The 24,719-nt window shown below is 40.8% G+C and overlaps 1 protein-coding gene across 2 annotated transcripts in view; it reads left to right on the forward strand.

Annotated features, from left to right (window-relative positions):
• Positions 1-1,037: 1,037 nt before the first annotated feature.
• Positions 1,038-24,719, forward strand: part of HSDL2 (hydroxysteroid dehydrogenase like 2) — a 60,108-nt gene continuing 36,426 nt past the window's right edge. For both annotated transcript variants that reach the window (XM_006079965.4, XM_025282231.3), the window contains exons 1-3: positions 1,038-1,190; positions 18,452-18,615; positions 19,739-19,837. In XM_006079965.4, coding sequence (XP_006080027.2) covers positions 1,174-1,190; positions 18,452-18,615; positions 19,739-19,837 — 280 coding nt within the window. In that variant the 5' untranslated portion in view covers positions 1,038-1,173. The remainder of the gene's footprint in view (positions 1,191-18,451; positions 18,616-19,738; positions 19,838-24,719) is intronic.

The following is a 24,719-nucleotide window of genomic DNA, read 5'->3' on the forward strand; positions in this document are numbered from 1 at the left end:
GGCCACCTGATGGGAAGAACTGACTCCTTGGAAAAGACCCTGATGCTGGGAAAGACTGAAGGCAGGAGGAGAGGGGGGTGACAGAGGATGAGATGGTTGGATGGCATCACCGACTCGATGTACATGAGTTTGAGTAAGCTCTGAGCTGGTGATGGACAGGGAAGCCTGGAGTGCTGCAGTCCATGGGCCACAAAGAGGCGGACACGACTGAGCGACTGAACTGAACTGAACCTCTTCAAAACAGAATTTCTTCACGTCTCCCTAAAAGTACTGTGCCAGTCTCTAGTTCATTAGGGTAGCTGAGTTATGTCCAAGGTATACGACCAAAAGCAATACTAAGTCCCAGAATTCACCTTATTCTAGCACTGAGCCTGGATGTTTCCTCGCCGAGATATTGACAAAGAGTAGAAAAATCAGAGTTAACTCTGAGTTCTTCGGCAAGACTGACTACTGCAGAGCTATGATTCAGAAGCTACTCCTCACCACAGGGCTGTCTAGCTGCAGTCCGGCTGGCTTTAGTCCAGATTCAGTGGGAGAGTCGAAATGCGCCGCTGGCCGGCTTCTAGGAGAAGAGTGTGTTTATCTGCCCAGGAAAAGCGTTCCTAAGATGGGCCTCCGAGGGCGCGCGGGCAGCCAGGCGTCCTGGTGCCAGCGTGGACGGCGAGGGGACCAAGAGCCAAAGTCCGCTGAGAAGCCGCATCTCAGCCTTCAAGGTCCCTAATGCACATCTCAAATGGCCACCCTCCCCACACCCCCCCGGCAAAGGAATTCCGCGTGGCAGCGGGGAAACGTTCATAGGCCGGGAAAAGGCGTACTCGGCGGCTGACGCGCCCAGTACCTCTAGACGCGCAGGCTGGAGACCAATTGTCACCGTAGAGACCCCGCAGGAGGGGCGGGGCGGAGTTGTTTCTCACAGAGCTTGCGCGTAGCGCCGGTTTCCAGATGGCAGGCTGCGGAGAGAAGGAAACCAGCGCCGCGCGCCACCGAGGCCCACTGCGTGCGCAGGCGCACTCAGCCACCTCCCGCCTCTTGGAGCGCCCGGCACCTCCCGCAGAGCTCGGGGGCGGGGCCCCAGGGGAGGGTCTGGGGCGGGGCTAAATGCTGGGGAAAATCAGCCTTCCTGTGGTCGCTCGTTGAGTCCGTTGTCGCCTCTGACTTCGATCTGCCGCAATCATGTTGCCCAACACTGGGTAAGCATAATTTGGCTCCGTGGGGGAGGAAACCGGACCTGGCGGAGTGGATAGCTTGGGTGGCCCTGACCAGGCGGTGGGAGGATTAATGATACTGCTCGGAGCGATCTGGAACGCTGTTTCGCCCTGGATGAAGTGTTCCTCTAACCTGCGGTAACTTGTGAAAAGTAGCGCAGAGGTATGTACTTCAGGGTGTCAGTCGTGTTAATATCTCACAGATAAAAGACCCGGAGTGAGGTATCCCGCCGCCTCTGGGGCGGGTCCCAATTTTGGGTTTAGACGTACAGCTGCGTGTCCTGCTGGAAGTCGCGAGTTCTGGGTGAAAGGTCACCGGAACTCTTGTGCGCTTAATGAGTCCCGCACTTGTTCAGAACTCTCAATTCTGGAAGGAGAAAATAAGGGGTGTTTAAAAAGGGATTGCAAGTTAGTAACAAACTAAGCTAACCTTAAAGGATGAGTGTCTTTGGCGAGGCTTTTTTTTTTTTTTACTTTGAGATGATACTAAGTTGTGCTAAAATACACATAAGGTTTGCCATCGTCACCGTTTTTAAGTGTACAGTTAAGTAGTGTTAAATATGTTTGCACTGTTGTGCAGCCAGTTTCCAGAACTTTTTCGACTTGAGAAGCAAACTCTGTACCCTCCTCCCATCCCATTCTGTTTTCCGTTTATGTACTGTATGGATGTTTTGAGCTGAGTGACATGTTCGTTCTGAAGTTAGCTTGAAACATACAGGCACGTGGCCAAAAGACTTAAACACCTCAGAAGGGTGAGTTTCCTTATTCTTAACTTTCAATCCCCTACTTACTCTCTGGTGGGTTTCCAAAGGTACTCTGTGTATTTATAAACATATTTGGGTACACAATCCTAAACACGTACAAACACACTCCCCACTTTACAAAATAGTAGCAAAGCCCCGTTTTGCGTCTTGCTATTTTTATCTGTCATTTAATATGTCTTGGGACATATTTTCAGTACATTTAGATCCTGCTCACTTTTAATGTTCTATTTATTTAACCTACCCCCATCATAGGATGGGGCTTCCCTTCCCTGGTGGCTCAGAGGATAAAGCATCTGCCTGCAATGCAGGAGACCCGGGTTTGATCCCTGGGTTGGGAAGATCCCCTGGAGAAGGAAATGGCAACCCACTCCAGTATTCTTGCCTGGAGAATCCCATGGACAGAGGAGCCTGGAGGGCTACCGTCCACAGGGTCGCCAAGAGTCGGACACGACTGAGCGACTTCACTTTCACTTTCATTTTCATCATTGGATACCGGATCATTTCTGCTGCTGCTGCTGCTGCTAAGTCGCTTCCGTCATGTCCTACTCTGTGCGACCCCATAGACGGCAGCTCACCAGGCTCCCCCGTCCCTGGGATTCTCCAGGCAAGAACACTGGAGTGGGTTGCCATTTCCTTCTCCAATGCATGAGAGTGAAAAGTGAAAGTGAAGTTGCTCAGTCGTGTCGGACTCCCAGCGACCCCATGGATTGCAACCTACCAGGCTCCTCCATCCATGGGATTTTCCAGGCAAGAGTAGTGAAGTGGGGTGCCATTGCCTTCTCCGAGATCATTTCTAGTCTTCTGTTACTCCATTTTTGCTGCCATGATTATCCTTGTATTCACATATTCACATATCTTGTTTTTCACATATTTGAGTGTATCCACATAATAAATTCTTGGCAATGAAGCTGCTGGAGCAAAGAATGTAAGCATTTCAAGTTTGATCAGTTCAGTTCAGTCGCTCAGTCTTGTCCCACTCTTTGCGACCCCATGAATCACAGCACGCCAGGCCTCCCTGTCCATCACCAACTCCCAGAGTTCACTGAGACTCACGTCCATCGAGTCAGTGATGCCATCCAGCCATCTCATCCTCTGTTGTCCCCTTCTCCTCCTGCCCCCAATCCCTCCCAGCATCAGACTCTTTTCCAGTGAGTCAACTTTTCACATGAGGTGGCCAAAGTACTGGAGTTTCAGCTTTAGCATCATTTCTTCCAAAGAAATCCCAGGGCTGATCTCCTTCAGAAAGGACTGATTGGATCTCTTTGCAGTCCAAGGGACTCTCAAGAGTCTTCTCCAACACCACAGTTCAAAAGCATCAATTCTTCGGCACTCAGCATTCCTCACAGTCCAACTCTCGCATCCATACATGACCACTGGAAAAACCATAGCCTTGACTAAGACGGACCTTTGTTGGCAAAGTAACGTCTCTGCTTTTGAATATACTATCTAGGTTGGTCATAACTTTCCTTCCAAGAAGTAAGCGTCTTTTAATTTCATGGCTGCAGTCACCATCTGCAGTGATTTTGGAGCCCCCCAAAAATAAAGTCTGACACTGTTTCCACTGTCTCCCCATCTATTTCCCATGAAGTGATGGGACCGGATGCCATGATCTTCATTTTCTGAATGTTGAGCTTTAAGCCAACTTTTTCACTCTCCACTTTCACTTTCATCAAGAGGCTTTTGAGTTCCTCTTCACTTTTTGCCATAAGGGTGGTGTCATCTGCATATCTGAGGTTATTGATATTTCTCCCAGCAATCTTGATTCCAGCTTGTGCTTCTTCCAGTCCAGCGTTTCTCATGATGTACTCTACATTGAAGTTAAATAAGCAGGGTGACAATATACAGCCTTGATGTACTCCTTTTCCTATTTGGAACCAGTCTGTTGTTCCATGTCCAGTTCTAACTGTTGCTTCCTGACCTTTGTACAGATTTCTCAGGAGGCAGGTCATAGTTAATACCAAAAGCTCTCCAAAGAGGTTGCACACTGAAAAGAATTAATGCGATTTCCTAACCCAATACACTGGTAAACAGCAAAATGTCTGATTAAAAAAAATACTTGTTTTGATAATAAAAATCTAACTAGAGAAAAAAATGGCACCTCATTATAGTTAAAATCTGCACCAAAGAGTGAGGAAGCAGATCTTTTTATATGTTTAAAGCGGCAGTTCTTGTTGAGGAGTAATTTTGATTCCCATAGGACATTAGGCAATATCTGGGAACACATTTTATTGTCACAATTTAGTGGGGTGCTACTGGCATCTAATGGGGGGGTCCAGGGATGCTGGCAAACATCTTATAAGGCACAGGAAAGCCTTCTACAGTAAAGAATTATCTTGTCCAAAATGTCAATAGTGTAGAGATTGAGAAATCCTGGTTTAAAACCATCTGTGTATCTTTTCCTTTGCCTGGCTTACACAGTTAGGCTTTTGATTGATCTCTGAGATCTCTCTACTGAAAAGTAATTGGTTCTACATCATACATGTTAGAAAATTTTTCTCAGTGTTTTTTCATTGCATCTTGAGTTTGATGATCCTATTTGTTTATCATGCAGAACCATGTGGTTTTATTGAATCAGAGTTATCAATGATAATCAAGTTATCTTTTAAGACTTTTGTGTTTTTGTGACAAAGCTATAAAAGGCCATCTTAAACAAAGATTTTTTAAATTTGTAAGTATTCTTCTGGAATTTTTGTGGGCTTCCCCCCGCCCCCCCACCCGCCGACTCAGATTTCAGCGTAGCAAGTGGGTTAGGAAACCCACTTCATTTTGGTTCAGATGGCTGCCTGTACAGTTGTTCCAGCACCATTTACTGACTATTTTTTCTTTCTGTTAAAAATTCCACCTCTGAATTCTTGTATGTATAGGGATCTTTTTTATTCTATTATTTTGGTCTATCTGTTCATGTACCAGCGCTAAATTATGTTAATTACTCTAATTTTATAAAATGTTTTAGTATCTTGGAAGGCTAGTTACCGCCTCATCTGGATTTTTTTTTTTTTTTTTTTTTTCAGAATTTTCTTTGTTACTTTCAGATGTTTATTTTTCTAAATGAACTTTAACTTGTATAGTGTTTTTTTTGACGTGATTGCTTTTTTTCTTTAAATAGTTGAAGAGTCATCACATTTACCATGATTTTGAGGTACTAGGGAGTTTTGGTAAATTGTAGTGCTAACTCTGCAGTAGCAAGTTTTAGTCATCTACCAGTAGTAACGAGGAATTTGGAATCTTTTTGCTTTCTCACCTTCTATACTCTGGTTCTGATGCTTTAGAAATGGAGGTATAGACCCAGTGGTTTTCAGGTTAAGAGGAAAGCGGACTTTGCCCTTGTTTGTGCCAATGCCTGAGACCTTCAGCGTGAAAATGCCCTTCATCCTACAGGGAATCAATCCAAGTGGACCGAAGGCAAAGGAGTAGAGCTTTTTTTTTTTCTTAAATTTATTTTATTAAAGTATAGCTAATTTACAATGTTGTGTTAATTCCTGCTGTATGGCAAAGCGAGTCATTTATACATATATATGTACACACACACTAACATATATGTGCGTGTTAGTTGCTCAGTTGTGTCCAATTCTTTGCAAACCTATAGACTGTAGCCCACCAGGCTCCTCTGTCCATGGAATTCTCCAGGCAACCATTCCCTTCGCCAGGGGATCTTCCCGACCCAGGGATCGAACCCAAGTATCCTGCATTGTAGACAGATTCTTTACCGTCTGAGCCACCAGGGAAACCCACAAACATATATATGTATATATATAAACTGATAGCTTATGGTGAACAATGTCAGATTCATGATCTCCGAAGAAGAGTTAGCTTTGGGACCAGGGATCAGGCTTGATAACTGAAGAGCTTTTGTGTAGCGGAGTTTTATTAAAGTAAGAAAAGAGACAGAGAAATCTTCTGACATAGACATCAGAAGGGGTCGGAGAATGCCTCCCTTTGCTAGTGTTAGCAAAGGAGTTATATACTTTTTGAATTAGTTATTACAGTAAATCAAAAGAATGTCTCAAGGTTGTAAAATTTTTACCAGACCCACTCCCACAATTTACATTTTAGGATAACAGATTAGAATTTAACAATAGAAAGATCCTACCAGACCCACTCCCATAATATACATTCTAAAATATCAGGGTTAATAGGAAGGTTTTCAGGAAGGAGAAACTGTCCTCAAGCAGGATACCTTGTTGTTATATAATCCCTAGTACAAAGTTGAAACTGAGTTGTTTGTTGTGTTATCATCAGTTCTGGGCTTAAAGGAAAAAAAAAAAACAAAAACATTTTATGTGATTAAGACTAAGAAATGTAGAGAAAAAAAAAAGTTTGACCTTTCCTCCTCCTCGAGAACCCTAGACCCCTCTCTCCTTGGGGATCCCCGGACTTCTTATCAACCTGCCTAGGAACCGACTCTCTCAAAACCATAATGGAAAAGGATATGAACATTCTTTTTCATGTGGGAGGATTAATGATACTGCTCGGAGTGATCTGGAACGCTGTTTCGCCCTGGATGCAGTGTTCCTCTAACCTGCTGTAACTTGTGAAAAGTAGCGCAGAGGTATGTACTTCAGGGTGTCAGTCGTGTTAATATCTCACAGATAAAAGATCTGGAGTGAGGTATCCCGCCGCCTCTGGGGCGGGTCCCAACTTTGGGTTTAGACATACAGCTGCGTGTCCTGCTGGAGGTCGCGACTTCTGGGTGAAAGGTCACCGGAACTCTTGTGCACTTAATGAGTCCCCCACTTGTTCAGTTCAGTTCAGTTCAGTCGCTCAGTCTTGTCCCACTCTTTGCGACCCCATGAATCGCAGCACGCCAGGCCTCCCTGTCCATCACCAACTCCCGGAGTTCAACCAGACTCAAGTCCATCGAGTCAGTGATGCCATCCAGCCATCTCATCCTCTGTTGTCCCCTTCTCCTCCTGCCCCCAATCCCTCCCAGCATCAGACTCTTTTTCCAATGAGTCAACTCTTCGCATGAGGTGGCTAAAGTACTGGAGTTTCAGCTTTAGCATCATTCCTTCCAAAGAAATCCCAGGGCTGATCTTCAGAATGGACTGATTGGATCTCCTTGCAGTCCAAGGGACTCTCAAGAGTCTTCTCCAACACCACAGTTCAAAAGCACCAATTCTTCGGCGCTCAGCATTCCTCACTGTCCAACTCTCGCATCCATACATGACCACTGGAAAAACCATAGCCTTGACTAGACGGACCTTTGTTGGCAAAGTAATGTCTCTGCTTTTCAATATGCTATCTAGGTTGGTCATAACTTTCCTTCCAAGGAGTAAGTGTCTTTTAATTTCATGGCTGCAGTCACCATCTGCAGTGATTTTGGAGCCCCCCAAAAATAAAGTCTGACACTGTTTCCACTGTCTCCCCATCTATTTCCCATGAAGTGATGGGACCGGATGCCATGATCTTCATTTTCTGAATGTTGAGCTTTAAGCCAACTTTTTCACTCTCCACTTTCACTTTCATCAAGAGACTTTTTAGTTCCTCTTCACTTTCTGCCATAAGAGTGGTGTCATCTGCATATCTGAGGTTCTGGAAGGAGAAAATAAGGGGTGTTTAAAAAGGGATTGCAAGTTAGTAACAAACTAAGCTAACCTTAAAGGATGAGTGTCTTTGGCGAGGCTTTTTTTTTTTTTACTTTGAGATGATACTAAGTTGTGCTAAAATACACATAAGGTTTGCCATCGTCACCGTTTTTAAGTGTACAGTTAAGTAGTGTTAAATATGTTTGCACTGTTGTGCAGCCAGTTTCCAGAACTTTTTCGACTTGAGAAGCAAACTCTGTACCCTCCTCCCATCCCATTCTGTTTTCCGTTTATGTACTGTATGGATGTTTTGAGCTGAGTGACATGTTCGTTCTGAAGTTAGCTTGAAACATACAGGCACGTGGCCAAAAGACTTAAACACCTCAGAAGGGTGAGTTTCCTTATTCTTAACTTTCAATCCCCTACTTACTCTCTGGTGGGTTTCCAAAGGTACTCTGTGTATTTATAAACATATTTGGGTACACAATCCTAAACACGTACAAACACACTCCCCACTTTACAAAATAGTAGCAAAGCCCCGTTTTGTGTCTTGCTATTTTTACCTGTCATTTAATATGTCTTGGGACATATTTTCAGTACATTTAGATCCTGCTCACTTTTAATGTTCTATTTATTTAACCTACCCCCATCATAGGATGGGGCTTCCCTTCCCTGGTGGCTCAGAGGATAAAGCATCTGCCTGCAATGCAGGAGACCCGGGTTTGATCCCTGGGTTGGGAAGATCCCCTGGAGAAGGAAATGGCAACCCACTCCAGTATTCTTGCCTGGAGAATCCCATGGACAGAGGAGCCTGGAGGGCTACCGTCCATAGGGTCGCCAAGAGTCGGACACGACTGAGCGACTTCACTTTCACTTTTTCATATTCTTTTCCATTATGGTTTATCACAGGATATTGAATACAATTCCCTGTGCTACACAGTAGGCCCTTGTTGTTTATCCTTCCTACAGGTAATAGTTTGTATCTGCTATGGATAGGGCTTTTTAAAGCAATAATTGGGACATTTTCATCTAAATACTTACATTTAAAAATTACTTTAACACTATGTATACTACCATTTGTATAAAAGGAAGGGAAAATTATACACACACACAGGATATGTTTTATATATATGTATGTCTGCATATTTTTTAAAAAGGAAATATAATAGGGGTAAGTGGAAATTAAGGAATCTATAGGCAAAGGATTGAACTTCTTTAAATACACACATTTATAAGGTTTTGACTTTTTTATTGGCCACACAGTGCAGCTTGTGGGATCTTAGTTCCCCCAACCAGGGATGGAACCCAGGCCCTTGGCAGTGAAAGCTCAGGAGTCCTAAGCACTGGACCACCAGGGAATTTCCAGATTTGACTTTTAAATCAAGTATAGGTTTTATAGTATCCCTCATCAAAGATGAGGGGAAAGTGATAAACTAAAGTGGACTGTCATCATAAACAGAGGACCTTAACTGTATGTCAAGCTTTTCACATAAATATACATAGAAAAATAATTCAAATAATTTTAACATAGTAATTTGTATACCTTTAGAGACATCTGCTCTAAGGACAAGAGAGTACAAAGAAATCTTGAACTGTACTTGGTAGATTTATTATTGATAGTTGTATTAGTGTAGTAATTTGAATACTGATGCATCTTACAGTATTAATAAATATTAATAAAATTAATAAATATTAATATACCACCTCTTCTTGGTCTGATTCTTTAGCAGAAGAACCAGTGATCCTTACCCTTCCCTCTGCCACGAGTGTGTTCCTGGAGTCTTTTTCTCTTCTCTAACCTGTCTTTCCTTGATTGCTCAGTTGGTAAAGAATCCACCTACAATGCAGGTTCAATTCCTGGGTCAGGAAGATCTGCTGGAGAAAGCATAGGCTACCCAATCCAGTATTCTTGGGCTTCCATTGTGGCTCAGCTGGTAAAGAATCTGCCTGCAATGCAGGAGACCTGGATTCAATCCCTGGATTGGGAAGATCTGTTGGAGAAGGGAAGGGAAAGGCTGCCCACTCCAGTACTCTGGCCTGGAGAATTCCATGGACTGTATAGTCCTCGGGGTAGCAAAGAGTTGGACACAACTGAGCAACTTTCACTTTACAACCCGTCTTACGGAGTTCTTGTCCTTTTTCTGTTAGAAAGCCATGTCTTTGTTAGAATCCCATTCTTCTCACAAAAACTGTTAAGACCTGGAATTTGTATTTATCATGTTTAACATAAACAGTTTAAAGGTGTATATAACTTACCAGTGTCTGAAGTAAATAAAATTCTATCATTCCCCCAAACAATACAAGGATCTAGAAAAGTTGAACTTCAGTCATTCCAGTTTAACTTTTGTTATTGTAATAATATATTTTAATTCTATTTTAACCTCTAAATGTTATTATTTATTATATCATTTATATTATTACTAATTAGCAGTATAAAAACTTTTTTTAGATTTCTGTACTTAATTTATCTTTGGCTTTTATTTCTTCCTGTAGCTCTGACCTTCCATCTGGAAACATTTTTTTTTCTTTCTTTAGTAAATAAGGCAGGAGAAAGAAAGAAAAAATATTTGGCTTGAAATGAAAGAAATAATGCTGTCATTATTTGAAGATGATATGATTATCTAACTGGAAAACCAAAATAATGTATAACTAAATTACTAGATTTAATAAGAGTCTGATACACTGTCAGGATACAAAAGTCAATGAGAAAAATTAGATTTCTGCACACAAGCAAAAGGGCTTCCCAGGTGGCGCTAGTGGTAAAGAAGTAAGAGACTCTGGTTCCATCCCTGAGTCAAGAAGATCCCCTGGAGGAGGGTAGGCAACCCACTGCAGGTGTTCTTGCCTGGAGAATCACATGGACAGAGGAGCCTGGTGGGCTACAGTCCATGGGGTTGCAAAGAGTAGGACACAACTGAAGCAACTTAGCATGCACTCACACGCACAAGTAACAGCCAGCAAGTACAGTACAATGGCTATAAAAATGAGAAGTTCAAAATCCAGAATATGGGTTGTTCTACAGATCTATATTCTTCAGCAAATAAATGGCATAAAGAAAATCTAAAATCTGTTATAGATTATAAGAGACTTATAAGATGTACAGGCATACCTCATTTTATTTGTGCTGTGCCTTTATTGCCCTTTGCAGATATTTTGTGTTTTACAAACTGAAAGCTTGTGGGAACCCTGCTTTGTCAGATGGTGGTTAGCATTTTTTAGCAATAAAATAGTTTTAAATTAAAATATGTACATTTTTTAAGACATAGTACTATAGCATATTTAAAAGACCACAGTGTAAATGTAACTGTTTTATATACTGGGAAACCAAAGTTTGTGTGACTCACTTTATTTCAATATTCACTTTATTGTGGTGGTCTGGAATTGAACCTGCAATCTCTCAAGGTGTGTCTGTAACAAATTAATGCAATGTAAAGTCCTTACAGGATCCTGATTTGATCAAACCCACTGTAAAAAGATATTTTTGAGATAGTTGTGAAACTTTGCACAAGGATAGGTACTAGTTGATTTTGAGGAATTACTGTTACTTTTCTTAGTTGTGATAATGACATTGTTATATAAAAGTTGGAGGTACATACTGAAGCGTTTGTAAGTGAAATTAAATGACTTCTGAGGTTTGCTTTCTGATAATTATTTTCAAAATTGTGATTGTTGTTGAATTGTTAAATAAACATGGATACTTATTACCGTATTTTCTGTATTTTTGAAAATATTTGAAAATTCTATAATAATTAAAAAATGGTCTTTAAGTAACTTTGCACTGATTGCGAGGGAAACTAGAGTAATTGAATAATGGGAAAATCTGATAACACCATGATTGGATGGTCAGAATATTACCTTTGATTACAGAGGGACATCCTGTGGTTCCGGGTGTGAAATAGAGAGTAATACCATGTTCATGGACTGGAGCACTCAATGTCTTAAAGCTGGTGGTTCTTCTCACATTGCTGTGCTGTGTGCTTAGTTGCTCAGTTGTGTCTATTTGTGACCCCATGGACTGTAGCCCTCCAGGCTCCTCTGTCCATTGAATTCTATCAAAATCCCAACTGATTTTGCATGTGCAATTAAATAAGCTAATTTCTAATATGTGGAAAAGCAAAGATCCAAGTATAGCCAAGAAAGCTGTTAAGATCGTGCAATCCATTTAACCAAATTAAACAGAAGACAGAGCCTAGAAATAGATCTGTTTGTTTCTGGAGACTCGGTCTATGACAAAGCTGGCATTCAAGATCTGTGGGAAAGATAGGCTTTTCAGACTGGAACTGTTGGTTGTCCATATCGGGGAAAATGTAGGTCATCGGTCGGCATATGCCCTGGAGAAACTCTTGTACATGTGACTGGGAGAAGTTTACAAGATTCTTTTAGCGCCATTGTTCATAATAGAAAAAAAAACAACAAAAAACCTGGAAACCCTCCTCAAGGTCCATAAACAGTAGAATGAATAAATACCTTATAGTATCGGTTCAGTTCAGTTCAGTCACTCAGTCGTGTCTGACTCTTTGCGACCCCATGGATATGCTCATATGCAAAATATTGTATATTAAATAAAGTAAGTGTAACTGTTTACACCAGTATGGATAAGTCTCCATATTTTGTGAAATAAGCAAACTATAGAATGACATATACTGTATGAAGGGCTTCCCTGGTAGCTCAGCTGGTAAAGAATCCACTTGCAATGCAGGAGACCCCGGTTCAATTTCTGGGTCAGGAAGATACCCAGGAAGATACCCACTCCAGTATTCTCGGGTTTCCCTGATGGCTCCCTTTATTCCTCCCTGGTAAAGAATCCACCTGCCACAGGAGATGTAGGTTCTATCCCTGTGTCAGGAAGATCTCCTGGAGTAGAAAATGGCAGCCCACTCCAGTATCTTGCCTGGAAAACCCTATGAACTGTGGAGTCTGGTGCGCTGAAGTCTATGGGGGCGCAAAAGAGTCAGATATGACTTAGCAACTAAAACAACAAACAGCAACAACAAGAATGAAATTCTTTTTTGAGGGGAAGAAAGAATGTGTTTATTTCCTAGGGCTGCCATAACAAAAGACCACCGATTGAGTGGCTTCAAATGGAGATTTATTTTTTTAAGTTCTGAAGACTTGAAGTCTGAAGTCCAGGTGTTAGCAGTGCCCTAGCAATGTTAGTGTTCCCTCTGAAATTATGAGTAGAACCCTTCCTTGCCTCTCCCTAGCTCTGGTTATCAGCAGTCCTTGGCGTTCTTAGTTGGTGGCTGCTTTACTCCACTCTCCACCTCTGTCGTCACATGGTGGTGTTCTCCCTGTGTGTCTGTCTTTATGTAGTCTTTCCTCCTCTTACAAAGGCACAGTCATACTGAATTAAGGATCCACCCTACTGTCAGACGGTAAAGCGTCTGCCCGCAATGTGGGAGACCTGCGTTCGATTCCTGGGTTAGGAAGATCCCCTGGAGAAGGAAATGGCAACCCACTCCAGTGTTCTTGCCTAGAAAATTCCATGGATGGAGGAGCCTGGTGGGCTACAGTCCATGGGGCCGCCAAGAGTTGGACACGACTGAGCGACTTCACTTTCTTTTCTTCCTACTCCTGTATGACCTCATTGTAACTAATTACATCTGCCGCAACCCTATTTCGAAATAAGGTCTCATTAGGGGATGCTGAAGGTTAGGACTTCAAAATACCCTAACACTTTGGTAGATAAAATTCAGTCTATGATAGGGAGGTACAATTGTATTTTGGTGAATACAGTTCAGTTTATAATAGCGAAATAGTGTTTGCTGAATTGGGGTTCAAAATTGATCATACGTGTTCATACACATAAGTGTTCAAAACTGTTCTTAGCTCCCACACTGTACATAAACAGATGGAGGGTCAGATTTGGCCCCTGGCTTAGACATAGAAAAGTAGGTATTAGGAATAATTAAAAAAAAAAAGGCAGGGAAATTAGTAATAATATTTAAAGTAGTTGTTACTTTGTAGGTCGGGAGGAAGAAGGATAGAGAGGAGTAAACAGGTGGCTTCTAGGGTATTGATAATATTCTATTTCTTGGTATGCTTTTTATTTTGATCTTTAAGCTTTACACATTATTTATATATTTTTTGTGTTTTTTTTTTTTTTTTTTTTACTAAAAGTAGTAAAAAGAACACCTCTTTATTCCCCTTCTTTCTTATTAAACCGTTTATTTCTTATTTTGAAACACTTCTCCCACTTTTACCTCTGAACTTGCTTCTAAAGTGTGGTCTTTCTGATCTTGGCAGAAGCCCTACATTCTTTGCTAGCAAGCCTGCTCGCCTGTGGCCCTTGTCTCTGGTTACTGCCCCAGTTTCTCTTAGCCATTGTCACTTTGCTGCCCTCTCTTCAGCCTTCTCCTTGAACTTTTTATGCCTTTAGAAAGTAAATAAGAAATGGGTTTCCTGCTTTGACTTAATTCAGGTTTTCTTCTCATCTAACACCTGAATAAGTAGAAAGTTAAAAGTGGGTGGTTGGATATATTATAAAAAAAGTGAATGGGCACCTCACTTTTGGATCAGAGAATCTTTTGAACAACACCCACAGTTCTCTGTCAGCTTTCTATGTTTGTTTGTTTAACATCATTATTGAGATGTAATTCACACACCACACAATTTACCCATTTAAAGTACACAATTAAATGGTATAGTCACAGAGTTGTGTACACACCACAGTCAACTTAAAATATTTTTGCCATCCAAGAAAGAAACCCCATACCCCTCCTCCTCCCACCCCCAGTCCTAGGCAGCCACTAGTCCTTATGTGTCTGTAGGTTAGCCTCTTGTGGACATTTCATATAAATGGAATCATACATTAAGAAGGCCTTTATGACTGGCTTCTTTCACTGAGCATGTTTTCAAAGTTAATCCGTGTGGACAGATCAGTACTTCATTCCCTTTTATTGCTGAATGTATCCCTTTGTATGTATTGATATATAACACATTTTCAGTTCAGTTCAGTTCAGTCGCTCAGTCGTGTTCGACTCTTTGTGACCCCATGGACTGCAGCGCTCCAGGCTTCCCTGTCCATCACCAACTCACGGAGCTTGCTCAAACTCATGTCCATTGGGTCAGTGATGCCATCCAACCATCTCATTCTCTGTCACCCCCTTCTCCTCTTCCCTTCAATCTTTCCCAGCATCACGGTCTTTTCCAATGAGTCAGTTCTTTGCATCAGGTGGCCAAAGTATTAGAGTTTAAGCTTCAGCATCAGTCCTTCCAATGAATATTCAGACTGATTTCCTTTAGTATTAACTGGTTTGATCTCCTTGCAGTCCAAGGGATTCTCAAGAGTCTTCTCCAACACCACAGTTCAAAAGCATCAGTTCTTCGGCACTCAGCTTTCTTTATAATCCAACTCTCACATCCATACATGACTACTGGAAAAACCATAGCTCTGATTAGACAGACCTTTGTTGACAGAGTAATATCTCAGCTTCTTAATATGCTGTCTAAGTTGGTCATAGTTTTTCTTCCAAGGAGCAAGCATCTTTTAATTTCATGGCTGCAGTCACCATCAGTGAATTTGGAACCCCCCGAAATGAAGTCTGTCACTGTTTCCATTGTTTCCCCATCTATCTTCCATGAAGTGATGGGACTGAAAGCTATGATCTTAGTTTTCTGAATGTTGAGTTTTAAGCCAACTTTTTCACTCTCCTCTTTCACTTTCATCAAGAGGCTCTTTAGTTCTTCACTTTCTGCCATAAGAGTGGTGTCATCTGCATATCTGAGGTTATTGATATTTCTCCCAGCATTCTTGATTCCAGCTTGTCCTTCATCCAGCCCGGCATTTCTCATGATGTACTCTGCATATAATTTAATAAGCAGGGTGACAGTGTACAGCCTTGAGGTACTCCTTTCTCAATTTGGAACCAGTCTGTTGTTCCATGTCTAGTTCTAACTATTGCTTCTTGACCTGCATACAGATTTATCAGGAGGCAGGTAAAAGATGGTCTGATATGCCCATCACTTTAAGAATTTTCCACAGTCTGTTGTGATCCACACAGACAATGGTTTTGATGTAGTCAATAAAGCAGAAGTAGATGTTTTTCTGGAACTCTCTTGCTTTTTCGATGATCCATCGGATGTTGGCAATTTGATCTCTGGCTCCTCTGCCTTTTCTAAATCCAGGTTGAACATCTGGAATTTCATGGTTCACATACTATTGAAACATGGCTTGGAGAATTTTGAGCATTACTTTGCTAGCGTGTGAGATGAGTGCAATTGTGCAGTAGTTTGAAGATTCTTTGGCATTGCCTTTCTTTGGGATTGGATTGAAAATTGACCTTTTCCAGTCCTGTGGCCACTGCTGAGTTTTTGAAATTTGCTGGCATATTGAGTGCAGCACTTTCACAGCATGATCTTTTAGGATTTGAAATAGCTCAACTGGAATTCGTCACCTCCAGTAGCTTTGTTTGTAGTGATGCTTCCTAAGGCCCACTTGACTTCCCATTCCAGGGTGTCTGGCTCTAGGTGGGTGATCACACCATCATGGTTATCTGGGTCATGAAGCTCTTTTTTTGTATAGTTCTTCTGTGTATTGTTGGCACCTCTTCTTTAATAACTTATGCTTCAGTTAGGTCCATACCATTTCTGTCCTTTATTGTGCCCATCTTTGCATGAAATGTTCCCTTGGTATCTCTAATTTTCTTGAAGAGATCTCTAGTCTTTCCCATTCTATTGTTTTCCTCTATTTCTTTGTATTGATCACTGCTGCTAAGTCCCTTCAGTCGTGTCTGACTCTGTGCGACCCCATAGACAGCTCCCACCAGGGTCCCCCATTCCTGGGATTCTCCAGGGAAGAACACTGGAGTGGGTTGTCATTTCCTTCTCCAAAGCATGAAAGTGAAAAGTGAAAGTGAAAAAGTTGCTCAATCGTATCCAACTCTTAGTGACCTAATGGACTGCAGCCTACCATGCTCCTCCATCCATGGGATTTTCCAGGCAAGAGTACTGGAGTGGGGTACCATTGGCTTTCTTATCTCTCCTTACTGTTCTTTGGAACTCTGCATTCAGATGGGTATATCTTTCCTTTTCTGCTTTACCTTTAGCTTCTCTTCTTTTCTCAGCTATTTGTAAGGCCTCCTCAGACAACCATTTTGCCTTTTTGCATTTCTTTTTCTTGGGGATGGTCTTGATCACTGCCTCCTGTACAATGTCACAAACCTCCGTCTATAGTTCTTTAGGTACTGTATTCATCAGATCTAATCCCTTGAATCTATTTGTTACTTACACTGTATAATCATAAGGAATTTGGTTTAGGTCATACATGATTGGTCTAGTGGTTTTCCCTACTTTCTTCAATTTAAGTCTGAATTTGGCAGTAACGAGTCCATGATCTGAGCCACAGTCAGCTCCTGGTCTTGTTTTTGCTGACTGTGTAAGGCTTCTCCATCTTTGGCTGCAAAGAATATAATCAATCTGATTTTTGTGTTGACCGTATAGTGGTGTCCACGTGTAGAGTCTTCTCTTGTGTTGTTAAAGAGGGTGTTTGCTATGAGAAGTGCATTCTCTTGGCAAAACTCTGTTAGCCTTTGCCCTGCTTCATTTCATACTCCAAGGCCAAATTTGCCTGTTACTCCAGGTATCTCTTGACTTCCTATTTTTGCATTCCAGTCCCCTATAATGAAAAGGACATCCCTTTTGGGTGTTAGTTCTAGAAGATCTTGTAGGTCTTCATAGAACCAGTCAACTTCAGCTTCTTTAGCATTACTGGTCGGGGCATAGACTTGGATTACTGTGGTATTGAATGGTTTGTCTTGCGAATGAACAGAGATCCTTCTGTCATTTTTGAGATTGCATCCAAGTACTGCATTTCAGACTTTTTTGTTGACTATGATGGCTACTCCATTTCTTCTAAGGGATTCTTTCCCACAGTAGTAGATATAATGGTCATCTGAGTTAAATTTGCCCATTCCAGTCCATTTTAGTTCACTAATTCCTAAAATGTCCATGTTCACTCTTGCCGTCCCGTTTGACCACTTCCAATTTGCCTTGATTCATGGACCTAACATTCCAGATTCCTATGCGACATTGCTCTTTACAGTATCGGACCTTGCTTCCATCACCAGTCACATCCACAACTGGGCATCATTTTTACTTTGGCTCCATCTCTTCATTCTCTCTGGAGTTATTTTTCTACTCTTCTCCAGTAACATATTGGGCACCTACTGACCTGGGGAGTTTATCTTTCAGTGTCATATCTTTTTGCCTTTTCATACTGTTCATGGGGTTCTCAAGGCAAGAATGCTGAAGTGGTTTGCCATTCCCTTCTCCAGTGGACCACGTTTTGTCAGAACATCTTCTCCACTGTGACCCATCCATCTTGGGTGGCCCTGCACGGCATGGCTCATAGTGTTATTGAGTTAGACAAGGCTACAGTCCCTTTGATCAGTTATATATAACACATTTTACTTTATCCATTCATCAGCTGATGGACATTTAAGTTGTTTCCACCCTAGCTATTATAAGCAATGATGAGCATCTGTTAAATAATTATTAGCTTTTACGTAATTCCTTTTAAGTAGTATGTATTCATTGCAGAAAACTGAAAAACCCTGAAGAATATAAAGACTATGATAAAATTTATTCATAATCCCACCATTCAAAAGTAAGGTCCTTTTACAAATTTTTCAAAAATAAACTTTAACACTTTTTCTGTGGGGAAAAAAAAATATATGTTCATGTAGTTCATTAATTCCTCATTTCTTTTTAAGATTTACTCATTTGAGCAGATTTTGTTTGCAAAAATCATAGCAAATCAGGCCACTGCAGTTATAATAATTTATAGATCATTATACAGTGGGAGTAATCAGGTATCAGGTGGGGAAGGAGGAGGGTTTAGAGAAAGGTTGATAGAAGAGGAAACATGTTTTGTGAATATGTGCATGAGTTTTTGGTACCGATATCAATAAATAGAAACTTTGAGATTTCTAATAAGGCCACATTTGTTCTGTTGTAGGAAGTTAGCAGGATGTACTGTCTTCATCACAGGTGCAAGCCGTGGCATTGGCAAAGCGATTGCTTTGAAAGCAGCCAAGGATGGAGCAAACATAGTCATCGCTGCGAAGACCGCCCAGGCGCACCCCAAACTTCCAGGCACCATCTATACCGCTGCTGAAGAAAGTACGTTTCAATAAACCGAGAATTTGCTGGAAAGTTTAGTTATATCTGTCTGAAGTCTATCCTAAAAATAATTTTATCTGGTTAAAGAAATATTTTGTCACCTTAGAGCGGTGTTTGGGGATCATTTTTCTCCCTAGCTTTTTTAAGTAATGGGAGTGATTTCCGTTAAAAATCATATCTCATGAGGCCAGTGGTTCTTGGATGAGAGCAAAGAGCAGAGGAGTGGAAGCAGAGGAAAGAATTTAAGAGGTGTATGGTGTGAATGAAAAAACGCTCCATGTTACCTGTTCTCTGCATAATTTGCAAGTCATTGTTTTAATACTTTCAGGTCACAAACAGTTATTTTTTTTCTTTTAAAAAATTTATTTACTTTTAATTGAAGGATAATCACTTTACAATACTGTGTTGGTTTCTCCCGGACATCATCGTGAATCAGCCATAGATATACGTATGTGCCCTCCCTCCTGAGCCTCCCTTCCATCTCCCACCCCATCCTACCCCTCTAGGTTGTTACCGAGCCCAGGGAACACAAATAGTTATTGAGTGCTTATATTCAAGGCACTGTGCCAGGAGTGAGGGCTTCAGCTTCAGCTGATATGCTAGTTTTGTTAGTTATGTTAATAGTGCTGTGGTTATGTAAAGGGAATACATATGAAGCAATTATGAATGAAGTGATGCCTGGAATTTGTTTTGAAATATACCAGCAAAAAACGAAACAGAATTGGTGGTAGATAAATTTACTGAAAAACATGGTCAATCATTGAAGATAGTTAATGGATTCATGATAGTTCATTATACTATTCTTTATATTTTTGTACATTTTAAGAAATTTTCCATAGTAAACACCTTTTAAATTACCTTCCCCCCTTATTTCTTTTTAATAGCATTTGTTAAAATTGCCTTCTTTTTTGTTTGTCTTTTAAATGGAATTGACCTTGCTAGTCTGTAGATGGCTATGAATTCAGTCTGTCCTACAGCAGGACAGAGTTGCTAGTAGTTGGAAGACATCGTTATTTATACTGATTTTCTGAAAATGGGGTACTTTTTCCTTTTGACTCATGTCAGAGGTTTGGTATTGATGAAAGTTTTAACATTTGAATGCATCTTTATTTATCCTTTGTAGTCAAAGCAGCTGGAGGAAAGGCCTTGCCATGTATTGTTGATGTAAGAGATGAAGAGCAAATCAGCAGTGCTGTGGAGAAGGCAGTGGAAAAATTTGGAGGTAGTGCCTTCATTCTGAGATAATTATTGAATATTGGTAAAGTATCGGTATAACTACCACTTTAATTTTTCACTTTCTTTTGATATTTTTACTCTTTAAGTCTTCAGAGTATAGCCAGAAATAAGTATTTGTTCCTACAGAAGCACAGTTTAAAACCATCTGATGAGTAACTGAATAATTGTTAAAAATTATTTTTAATATAACCAATCTCCCATCCAAGGTAAAGTTAAGACCTTGACCATAACATATACATCTATACCCCAGATCCCATCCACTTGTTTTCACGTCCATCATTTGATGACTTTTTAATATTTATTGAGTAAAGTGCAGATTACCTATTGGCTTTCAAGATATTTCGCATTCTGATGTTAACAGACGTGTTTTGGCTCCATATTCTTTCTATATGCCTATGTAAACTCCCTAATCCAGCCAAAAGAGTTTGCTTCCATTTCCTTACCTTAATTTTGTCTCTTCATCTTTTCTCATCCCATTCCTGAAGCTCCTTCAATGACCACTCCTCCACCTCCCACCCTTCCTGAAATGATCCCTTCTTTTTCTTTCGAAATATTTGTGCTTAAATCTCATCTACTTCATGAAGCCAATTTCCCAACTATGCAAAGTAATCACAAATGTACATTTTTCTTTCTCTGAATTCGTAAAACATTCCTTTGGTCCTCTTCTTGTAAAACTTCAGATCTTAGTATTTTTTCTTTTCCCCAAATTAATTCGTAATCTCCTAGAAGGCAAGTATTGGGAGTTGAACTAAGACTTTGATGGTATTATAGCATGGTATTTAGCTGTGTCCAAATCCTGTCCAAACCATTACCATTCTCTCCTTATAATATTCCAGAGACTGTATGTATATGCAGAGGATATTGGGGAACAAGGTAATGCTTTATTAGCAAGTCTCATGCTTATAACCCCTAATGGAGAGTGCTATGTTCTTCTGGACTGGAGCACAAAGCTTTGACTCAAATGGGATCTCTTCCTTTAAATTCAAAATCTTACCCCTGGCTGGCAACCTTTCCCAAAGTAATGTGAATGCCCCTGAGAGAAGACGAGAGAGAATGCAAAATTACTGGGTGTTTATTTATTTATTTTTTTTCCTTCTTCTTCTTACTGATAGGGTCCAAAATATGAAGGAAGAAGGAGAAAAAGCCACATTCAAATGGGGGACCTTTATCTAAAATAACTTCTACCTACTAGGAAAAGTGACCAATTAGTGCCAGTTAGGACTTTACCTAATTAGTTTGAAAGTGAGACTTCTACCTACTAGGAAAAGTGACCAATTAGTGCCAATTAGGATTTACCCTAATTAGTTTAGCCACTCCTTTTTAGGGAGGAATTAAGGGATAAGGTGGTGAGGGTAGAAGAATAGAGCTTTTCCTTCCTCTGTATTCATCCAGTTTTAGTTCTTTCCATTGATCCATTGGTTCTGTCAACTGAGAGTGAATTTATCCTTTCTGGAGATGGAGATCATCAGAATGTAGGGGAGGACTGTTACCACCTTTGTCTGCGCCCTTTCTCAGTCTTGGTTTCTGTCCTCTAATTCTGTTAGAGAACGTGAACAGTTCAGTTGTTGTCTGGTGTTGTCCCAAGAAACCTCTGAAATGGGTCAGGATGGACATTAATTATAGATACTGAAGGCCATACTATAATAAGCCCAGAATTCACCTCCTTTTTAACTTCCCATCTTGAATTCTAGCTGGATCCAGAAGGAGTTACACATTGTGTATTAGTGACAGCATAGTCCAAAAATATGCACCTGAGTGTCAACATGTGAAGACCTCCACTTTGCAGGCTGGGGCTCTTGCAGAGGAGCTGGCATCTCACAAGTTTGTTTCTTCTCCTGTTGTTGCCACAGAGAATTTAAAGAGCCAAACTGAAATCTCTTTCTTGGAAGAATTAAAGCCCAGAAATCTCTCCTCTCCAATTTCCTAACTCTGTTTTGTCCCAGCCAAGGAAGTTTCACTCAGATGCATGGATGGTCTCGATTGGTTTAGCCACCATGGCTTAGATTGTCTTCCATTGAACCTGGCATCATTCCTTCAGCATCTTCAGTGTGGGATTGATCCAGCTTTGTCTATCAAGTGATCTACTTTCCCAGGAACAGACAGAGAAAATGAAAGGGACAAAAGCAAATCTTGTTTTTTGTTTCTTCAGAAGCCAGTTGATCCATATTAATTGATTTGGCATTCATATCCTAGAACTTAGCTGAGTTGGTAGAAATCTTCAGTCAAGAAGATATGCTTCGGACTTCCCTGGTGGTCCAGTGGTTAGGACTTTGCCTTCTAATGCAGGGAGTGCAGGTTCAATCCCTGGTCAGGGAGCTACGGTTCCATATGCCTCACAGCCAAAAAACCAAAACATAATCAAGAGGTATGGTAAGAAGTTCAATGAAGACTTTAAAAAAAGAGAAGATATACTTTTCATATCTTTGGGGGAAGAAAATCTGCCAATGTATTTTGCTTCCTGTTGTTGAGATGGGCATCTGAAACACTTCTGTTTTCTTGCTGAAGTGCAAATTGGTGGTGGAGTTACCTCTCTTGGAATCTTCCCTAACATTTCCTTCCCTCCTCCTTAGGATCCACATTGATGTATTTAAAATATTTTGCTTTCCATTTGTCCATGAACTTCTGCTTTTCTGGCGTAATGATGCAGAATCTTAATTCTTTGGTGAGCTCTGCTCAGCAACTCAACTGCTGCTACCTCCTAATCAGGATGGATGTCACATTTATGAGATGATTCAAGGCCTGCTCTTTTCTTCTCTCTGTATTTTTTTCCTCTAGATCTTCCAAGCCTTTATTTTTGGTTTGTTTGGTTTCAGTTCCATACTGTGGTTGCTGCTGTTATGGTGTGGTTTGGAGTTTTGTAGGCCTTTGAAGTCTGCCTTTTAGAGAAGACTTTACCTTTCTCCTGACTTTTCTCTCTGCCAGGGAATTATTCTTAACAAAGTCCTGAGCAGTGGATGATGCTTTCCCTGTGCCCCTTGGGGACCTCTGCCACATAGTACTACTGCCTATCATCTTGCCTTCCTTCATCTTCAGAGTTTTTATGCCTTGAATAGATTACGCTTTTTCATAAACCACAGATATAATATTTCCTGCCATCTTTTTTTCTGCAGCAGGCATACATGCCTTTTATTCTGTATCATTTCCCACCATTGTGCCCTGATTCATTAAAAAAATTTTTCTTTTTGGCCGTACCACGTGGCACGTGAAATCTTAGTTCCCCAGCTAGGGACTGAACCTGTGCCCTTTGCATTGGAAGCCTGGAACCTTAACCACTGGACCACTAGGGAAGTCCCACGCCTGATCTGTTAGGTTGGTGCAGAAGTAATTATGGTTTCAGACCCTGAATCCTTATTAATCAAAATAGGAACCATTACAGTCAACACAATTTTGCCAACAAGAAATAAGTTTGCTTATTCCTGTAGTATAAAAACCCATGCTTCGGGATTCAGCGAACTCTGGGAAAGCATTTTCTTCATCTTGTTGGTTGTAGAAGCATTTCCCCAGCAAAATGTTGTTGAGATGCTTGAAGAAGTGATAGGCGGCTAGAGGACAAGTGACTATGGCAGATGAGGTAAAACTTTGTAGCCCAGTTCATTCAACTTTTCAAATGTTGGTTGTGCTAAGTGCAGTCAGGTGTAGTTGTAAAGAAGAATCGGGCCTTTTCTGTTGACCTGTGCTGGCTGCAGTCACTGAAGTTTTCTGTGCATCTCATCGATTTGCTGAGCATATTTCTCAGATATAGTGGTTTCACTGGAATTCAGAAAGCTGTAGTGAACCAGGCTTTTAGCAGACCACCACATAGTGGCCATGACCCTTTCTCTGGTGCAGGTTTGGCTTTGGGAAGTGCTTTGGAGCTTCTTTTTGGTTCAGCCACTGAGCTGGTCATGGCCAGTTGTTGTATAAATTCCACTTTTTGTCACGTCACAATCCAATCGAGAAATGGTTTGTTGTTGTTGCATACAATAAGAGAAGACAGCACTTAAATGATTTTTTTTTGATTTGCTGTCAGCTCATGAGGCACCCACTTATCAAGCTTTTTCATTTTCACGTTTCCAATTTGCTTCAACTGCCAAATGACCACAGAATGGTCTGTTGAGTTCTTGGGCAACTTCTCGTGCAGTTGTAAGAGGACCAGCTTCAATTATCCTCTCAGTTGGTCATTGTCAGCTTCTGATGGCTGGCCACTACTCTCCTCATCTTCAAGGCTCTCATCTCCTTTGCAAAACTTCTTGAGCCACCACTGCACTGAACGTTCATCAGTAGTTCCTGGGCCAAATGCATTGCTGATGTTGTGAGTTGTCTCTGCTGCTTAATGACCCATTTTGAACTTACATAAGAAAATCTCTTGAGTTTTGCTTTTTGTCTAACATTATTTCCATAGTCTAAAATACATATAAAATAAGCAGCAAGTAATAATTCATTAGCAAGAAATGTGCATTAAAATGATATATAACATAATCACATTTATTTAAGAATATATTTCAATATCAAATGGCAGAGTTCAACAATGCAAAACCTAAATTACTTTTGCACCAACCTAATATTTTTATTTGGCTCATCTGAGTCTAAAAATTTTGTTACCCCTTAATTGGACCCAGGTTTTTTTTCTTTATCATTGACAAGTCAGATCCAGTTTGCACAATCTGTAGCTTCAGTCCTCATCTACTTTCATTTGCTTTGGGGCTCACTAGAGGATTTATTTGGCAAAAACAGAACTATATTCAGCAACATGGAACTGAGCATTATTTTTCCTACAAAGTTAAAAGCACATTGTATCTCCTTTCTGACCACTTGCCCAGTCCCTATTTCTTTGAGAGATAAAGCTTCATCTAAATTATTTCATCTGATTGTTGATTGTCATTTGTAAC

The sequence above is a fragment of the Bubalus bubalis genome, chromosome 3, assembly GCF_019923935.1.
Source record: "Bubalus bubalis isolate 160015118507 breed Murrah chromosome 3, NDDB_SH_1, whole genome shotgun sequence".
In the NCBI taxonomy this organism is placed as follows: Eukaryota; Metazoa; Chordata; class Mammalia; order Artiodactyla; family Bovidae; genus Bubalus; species Bubalus bubalis.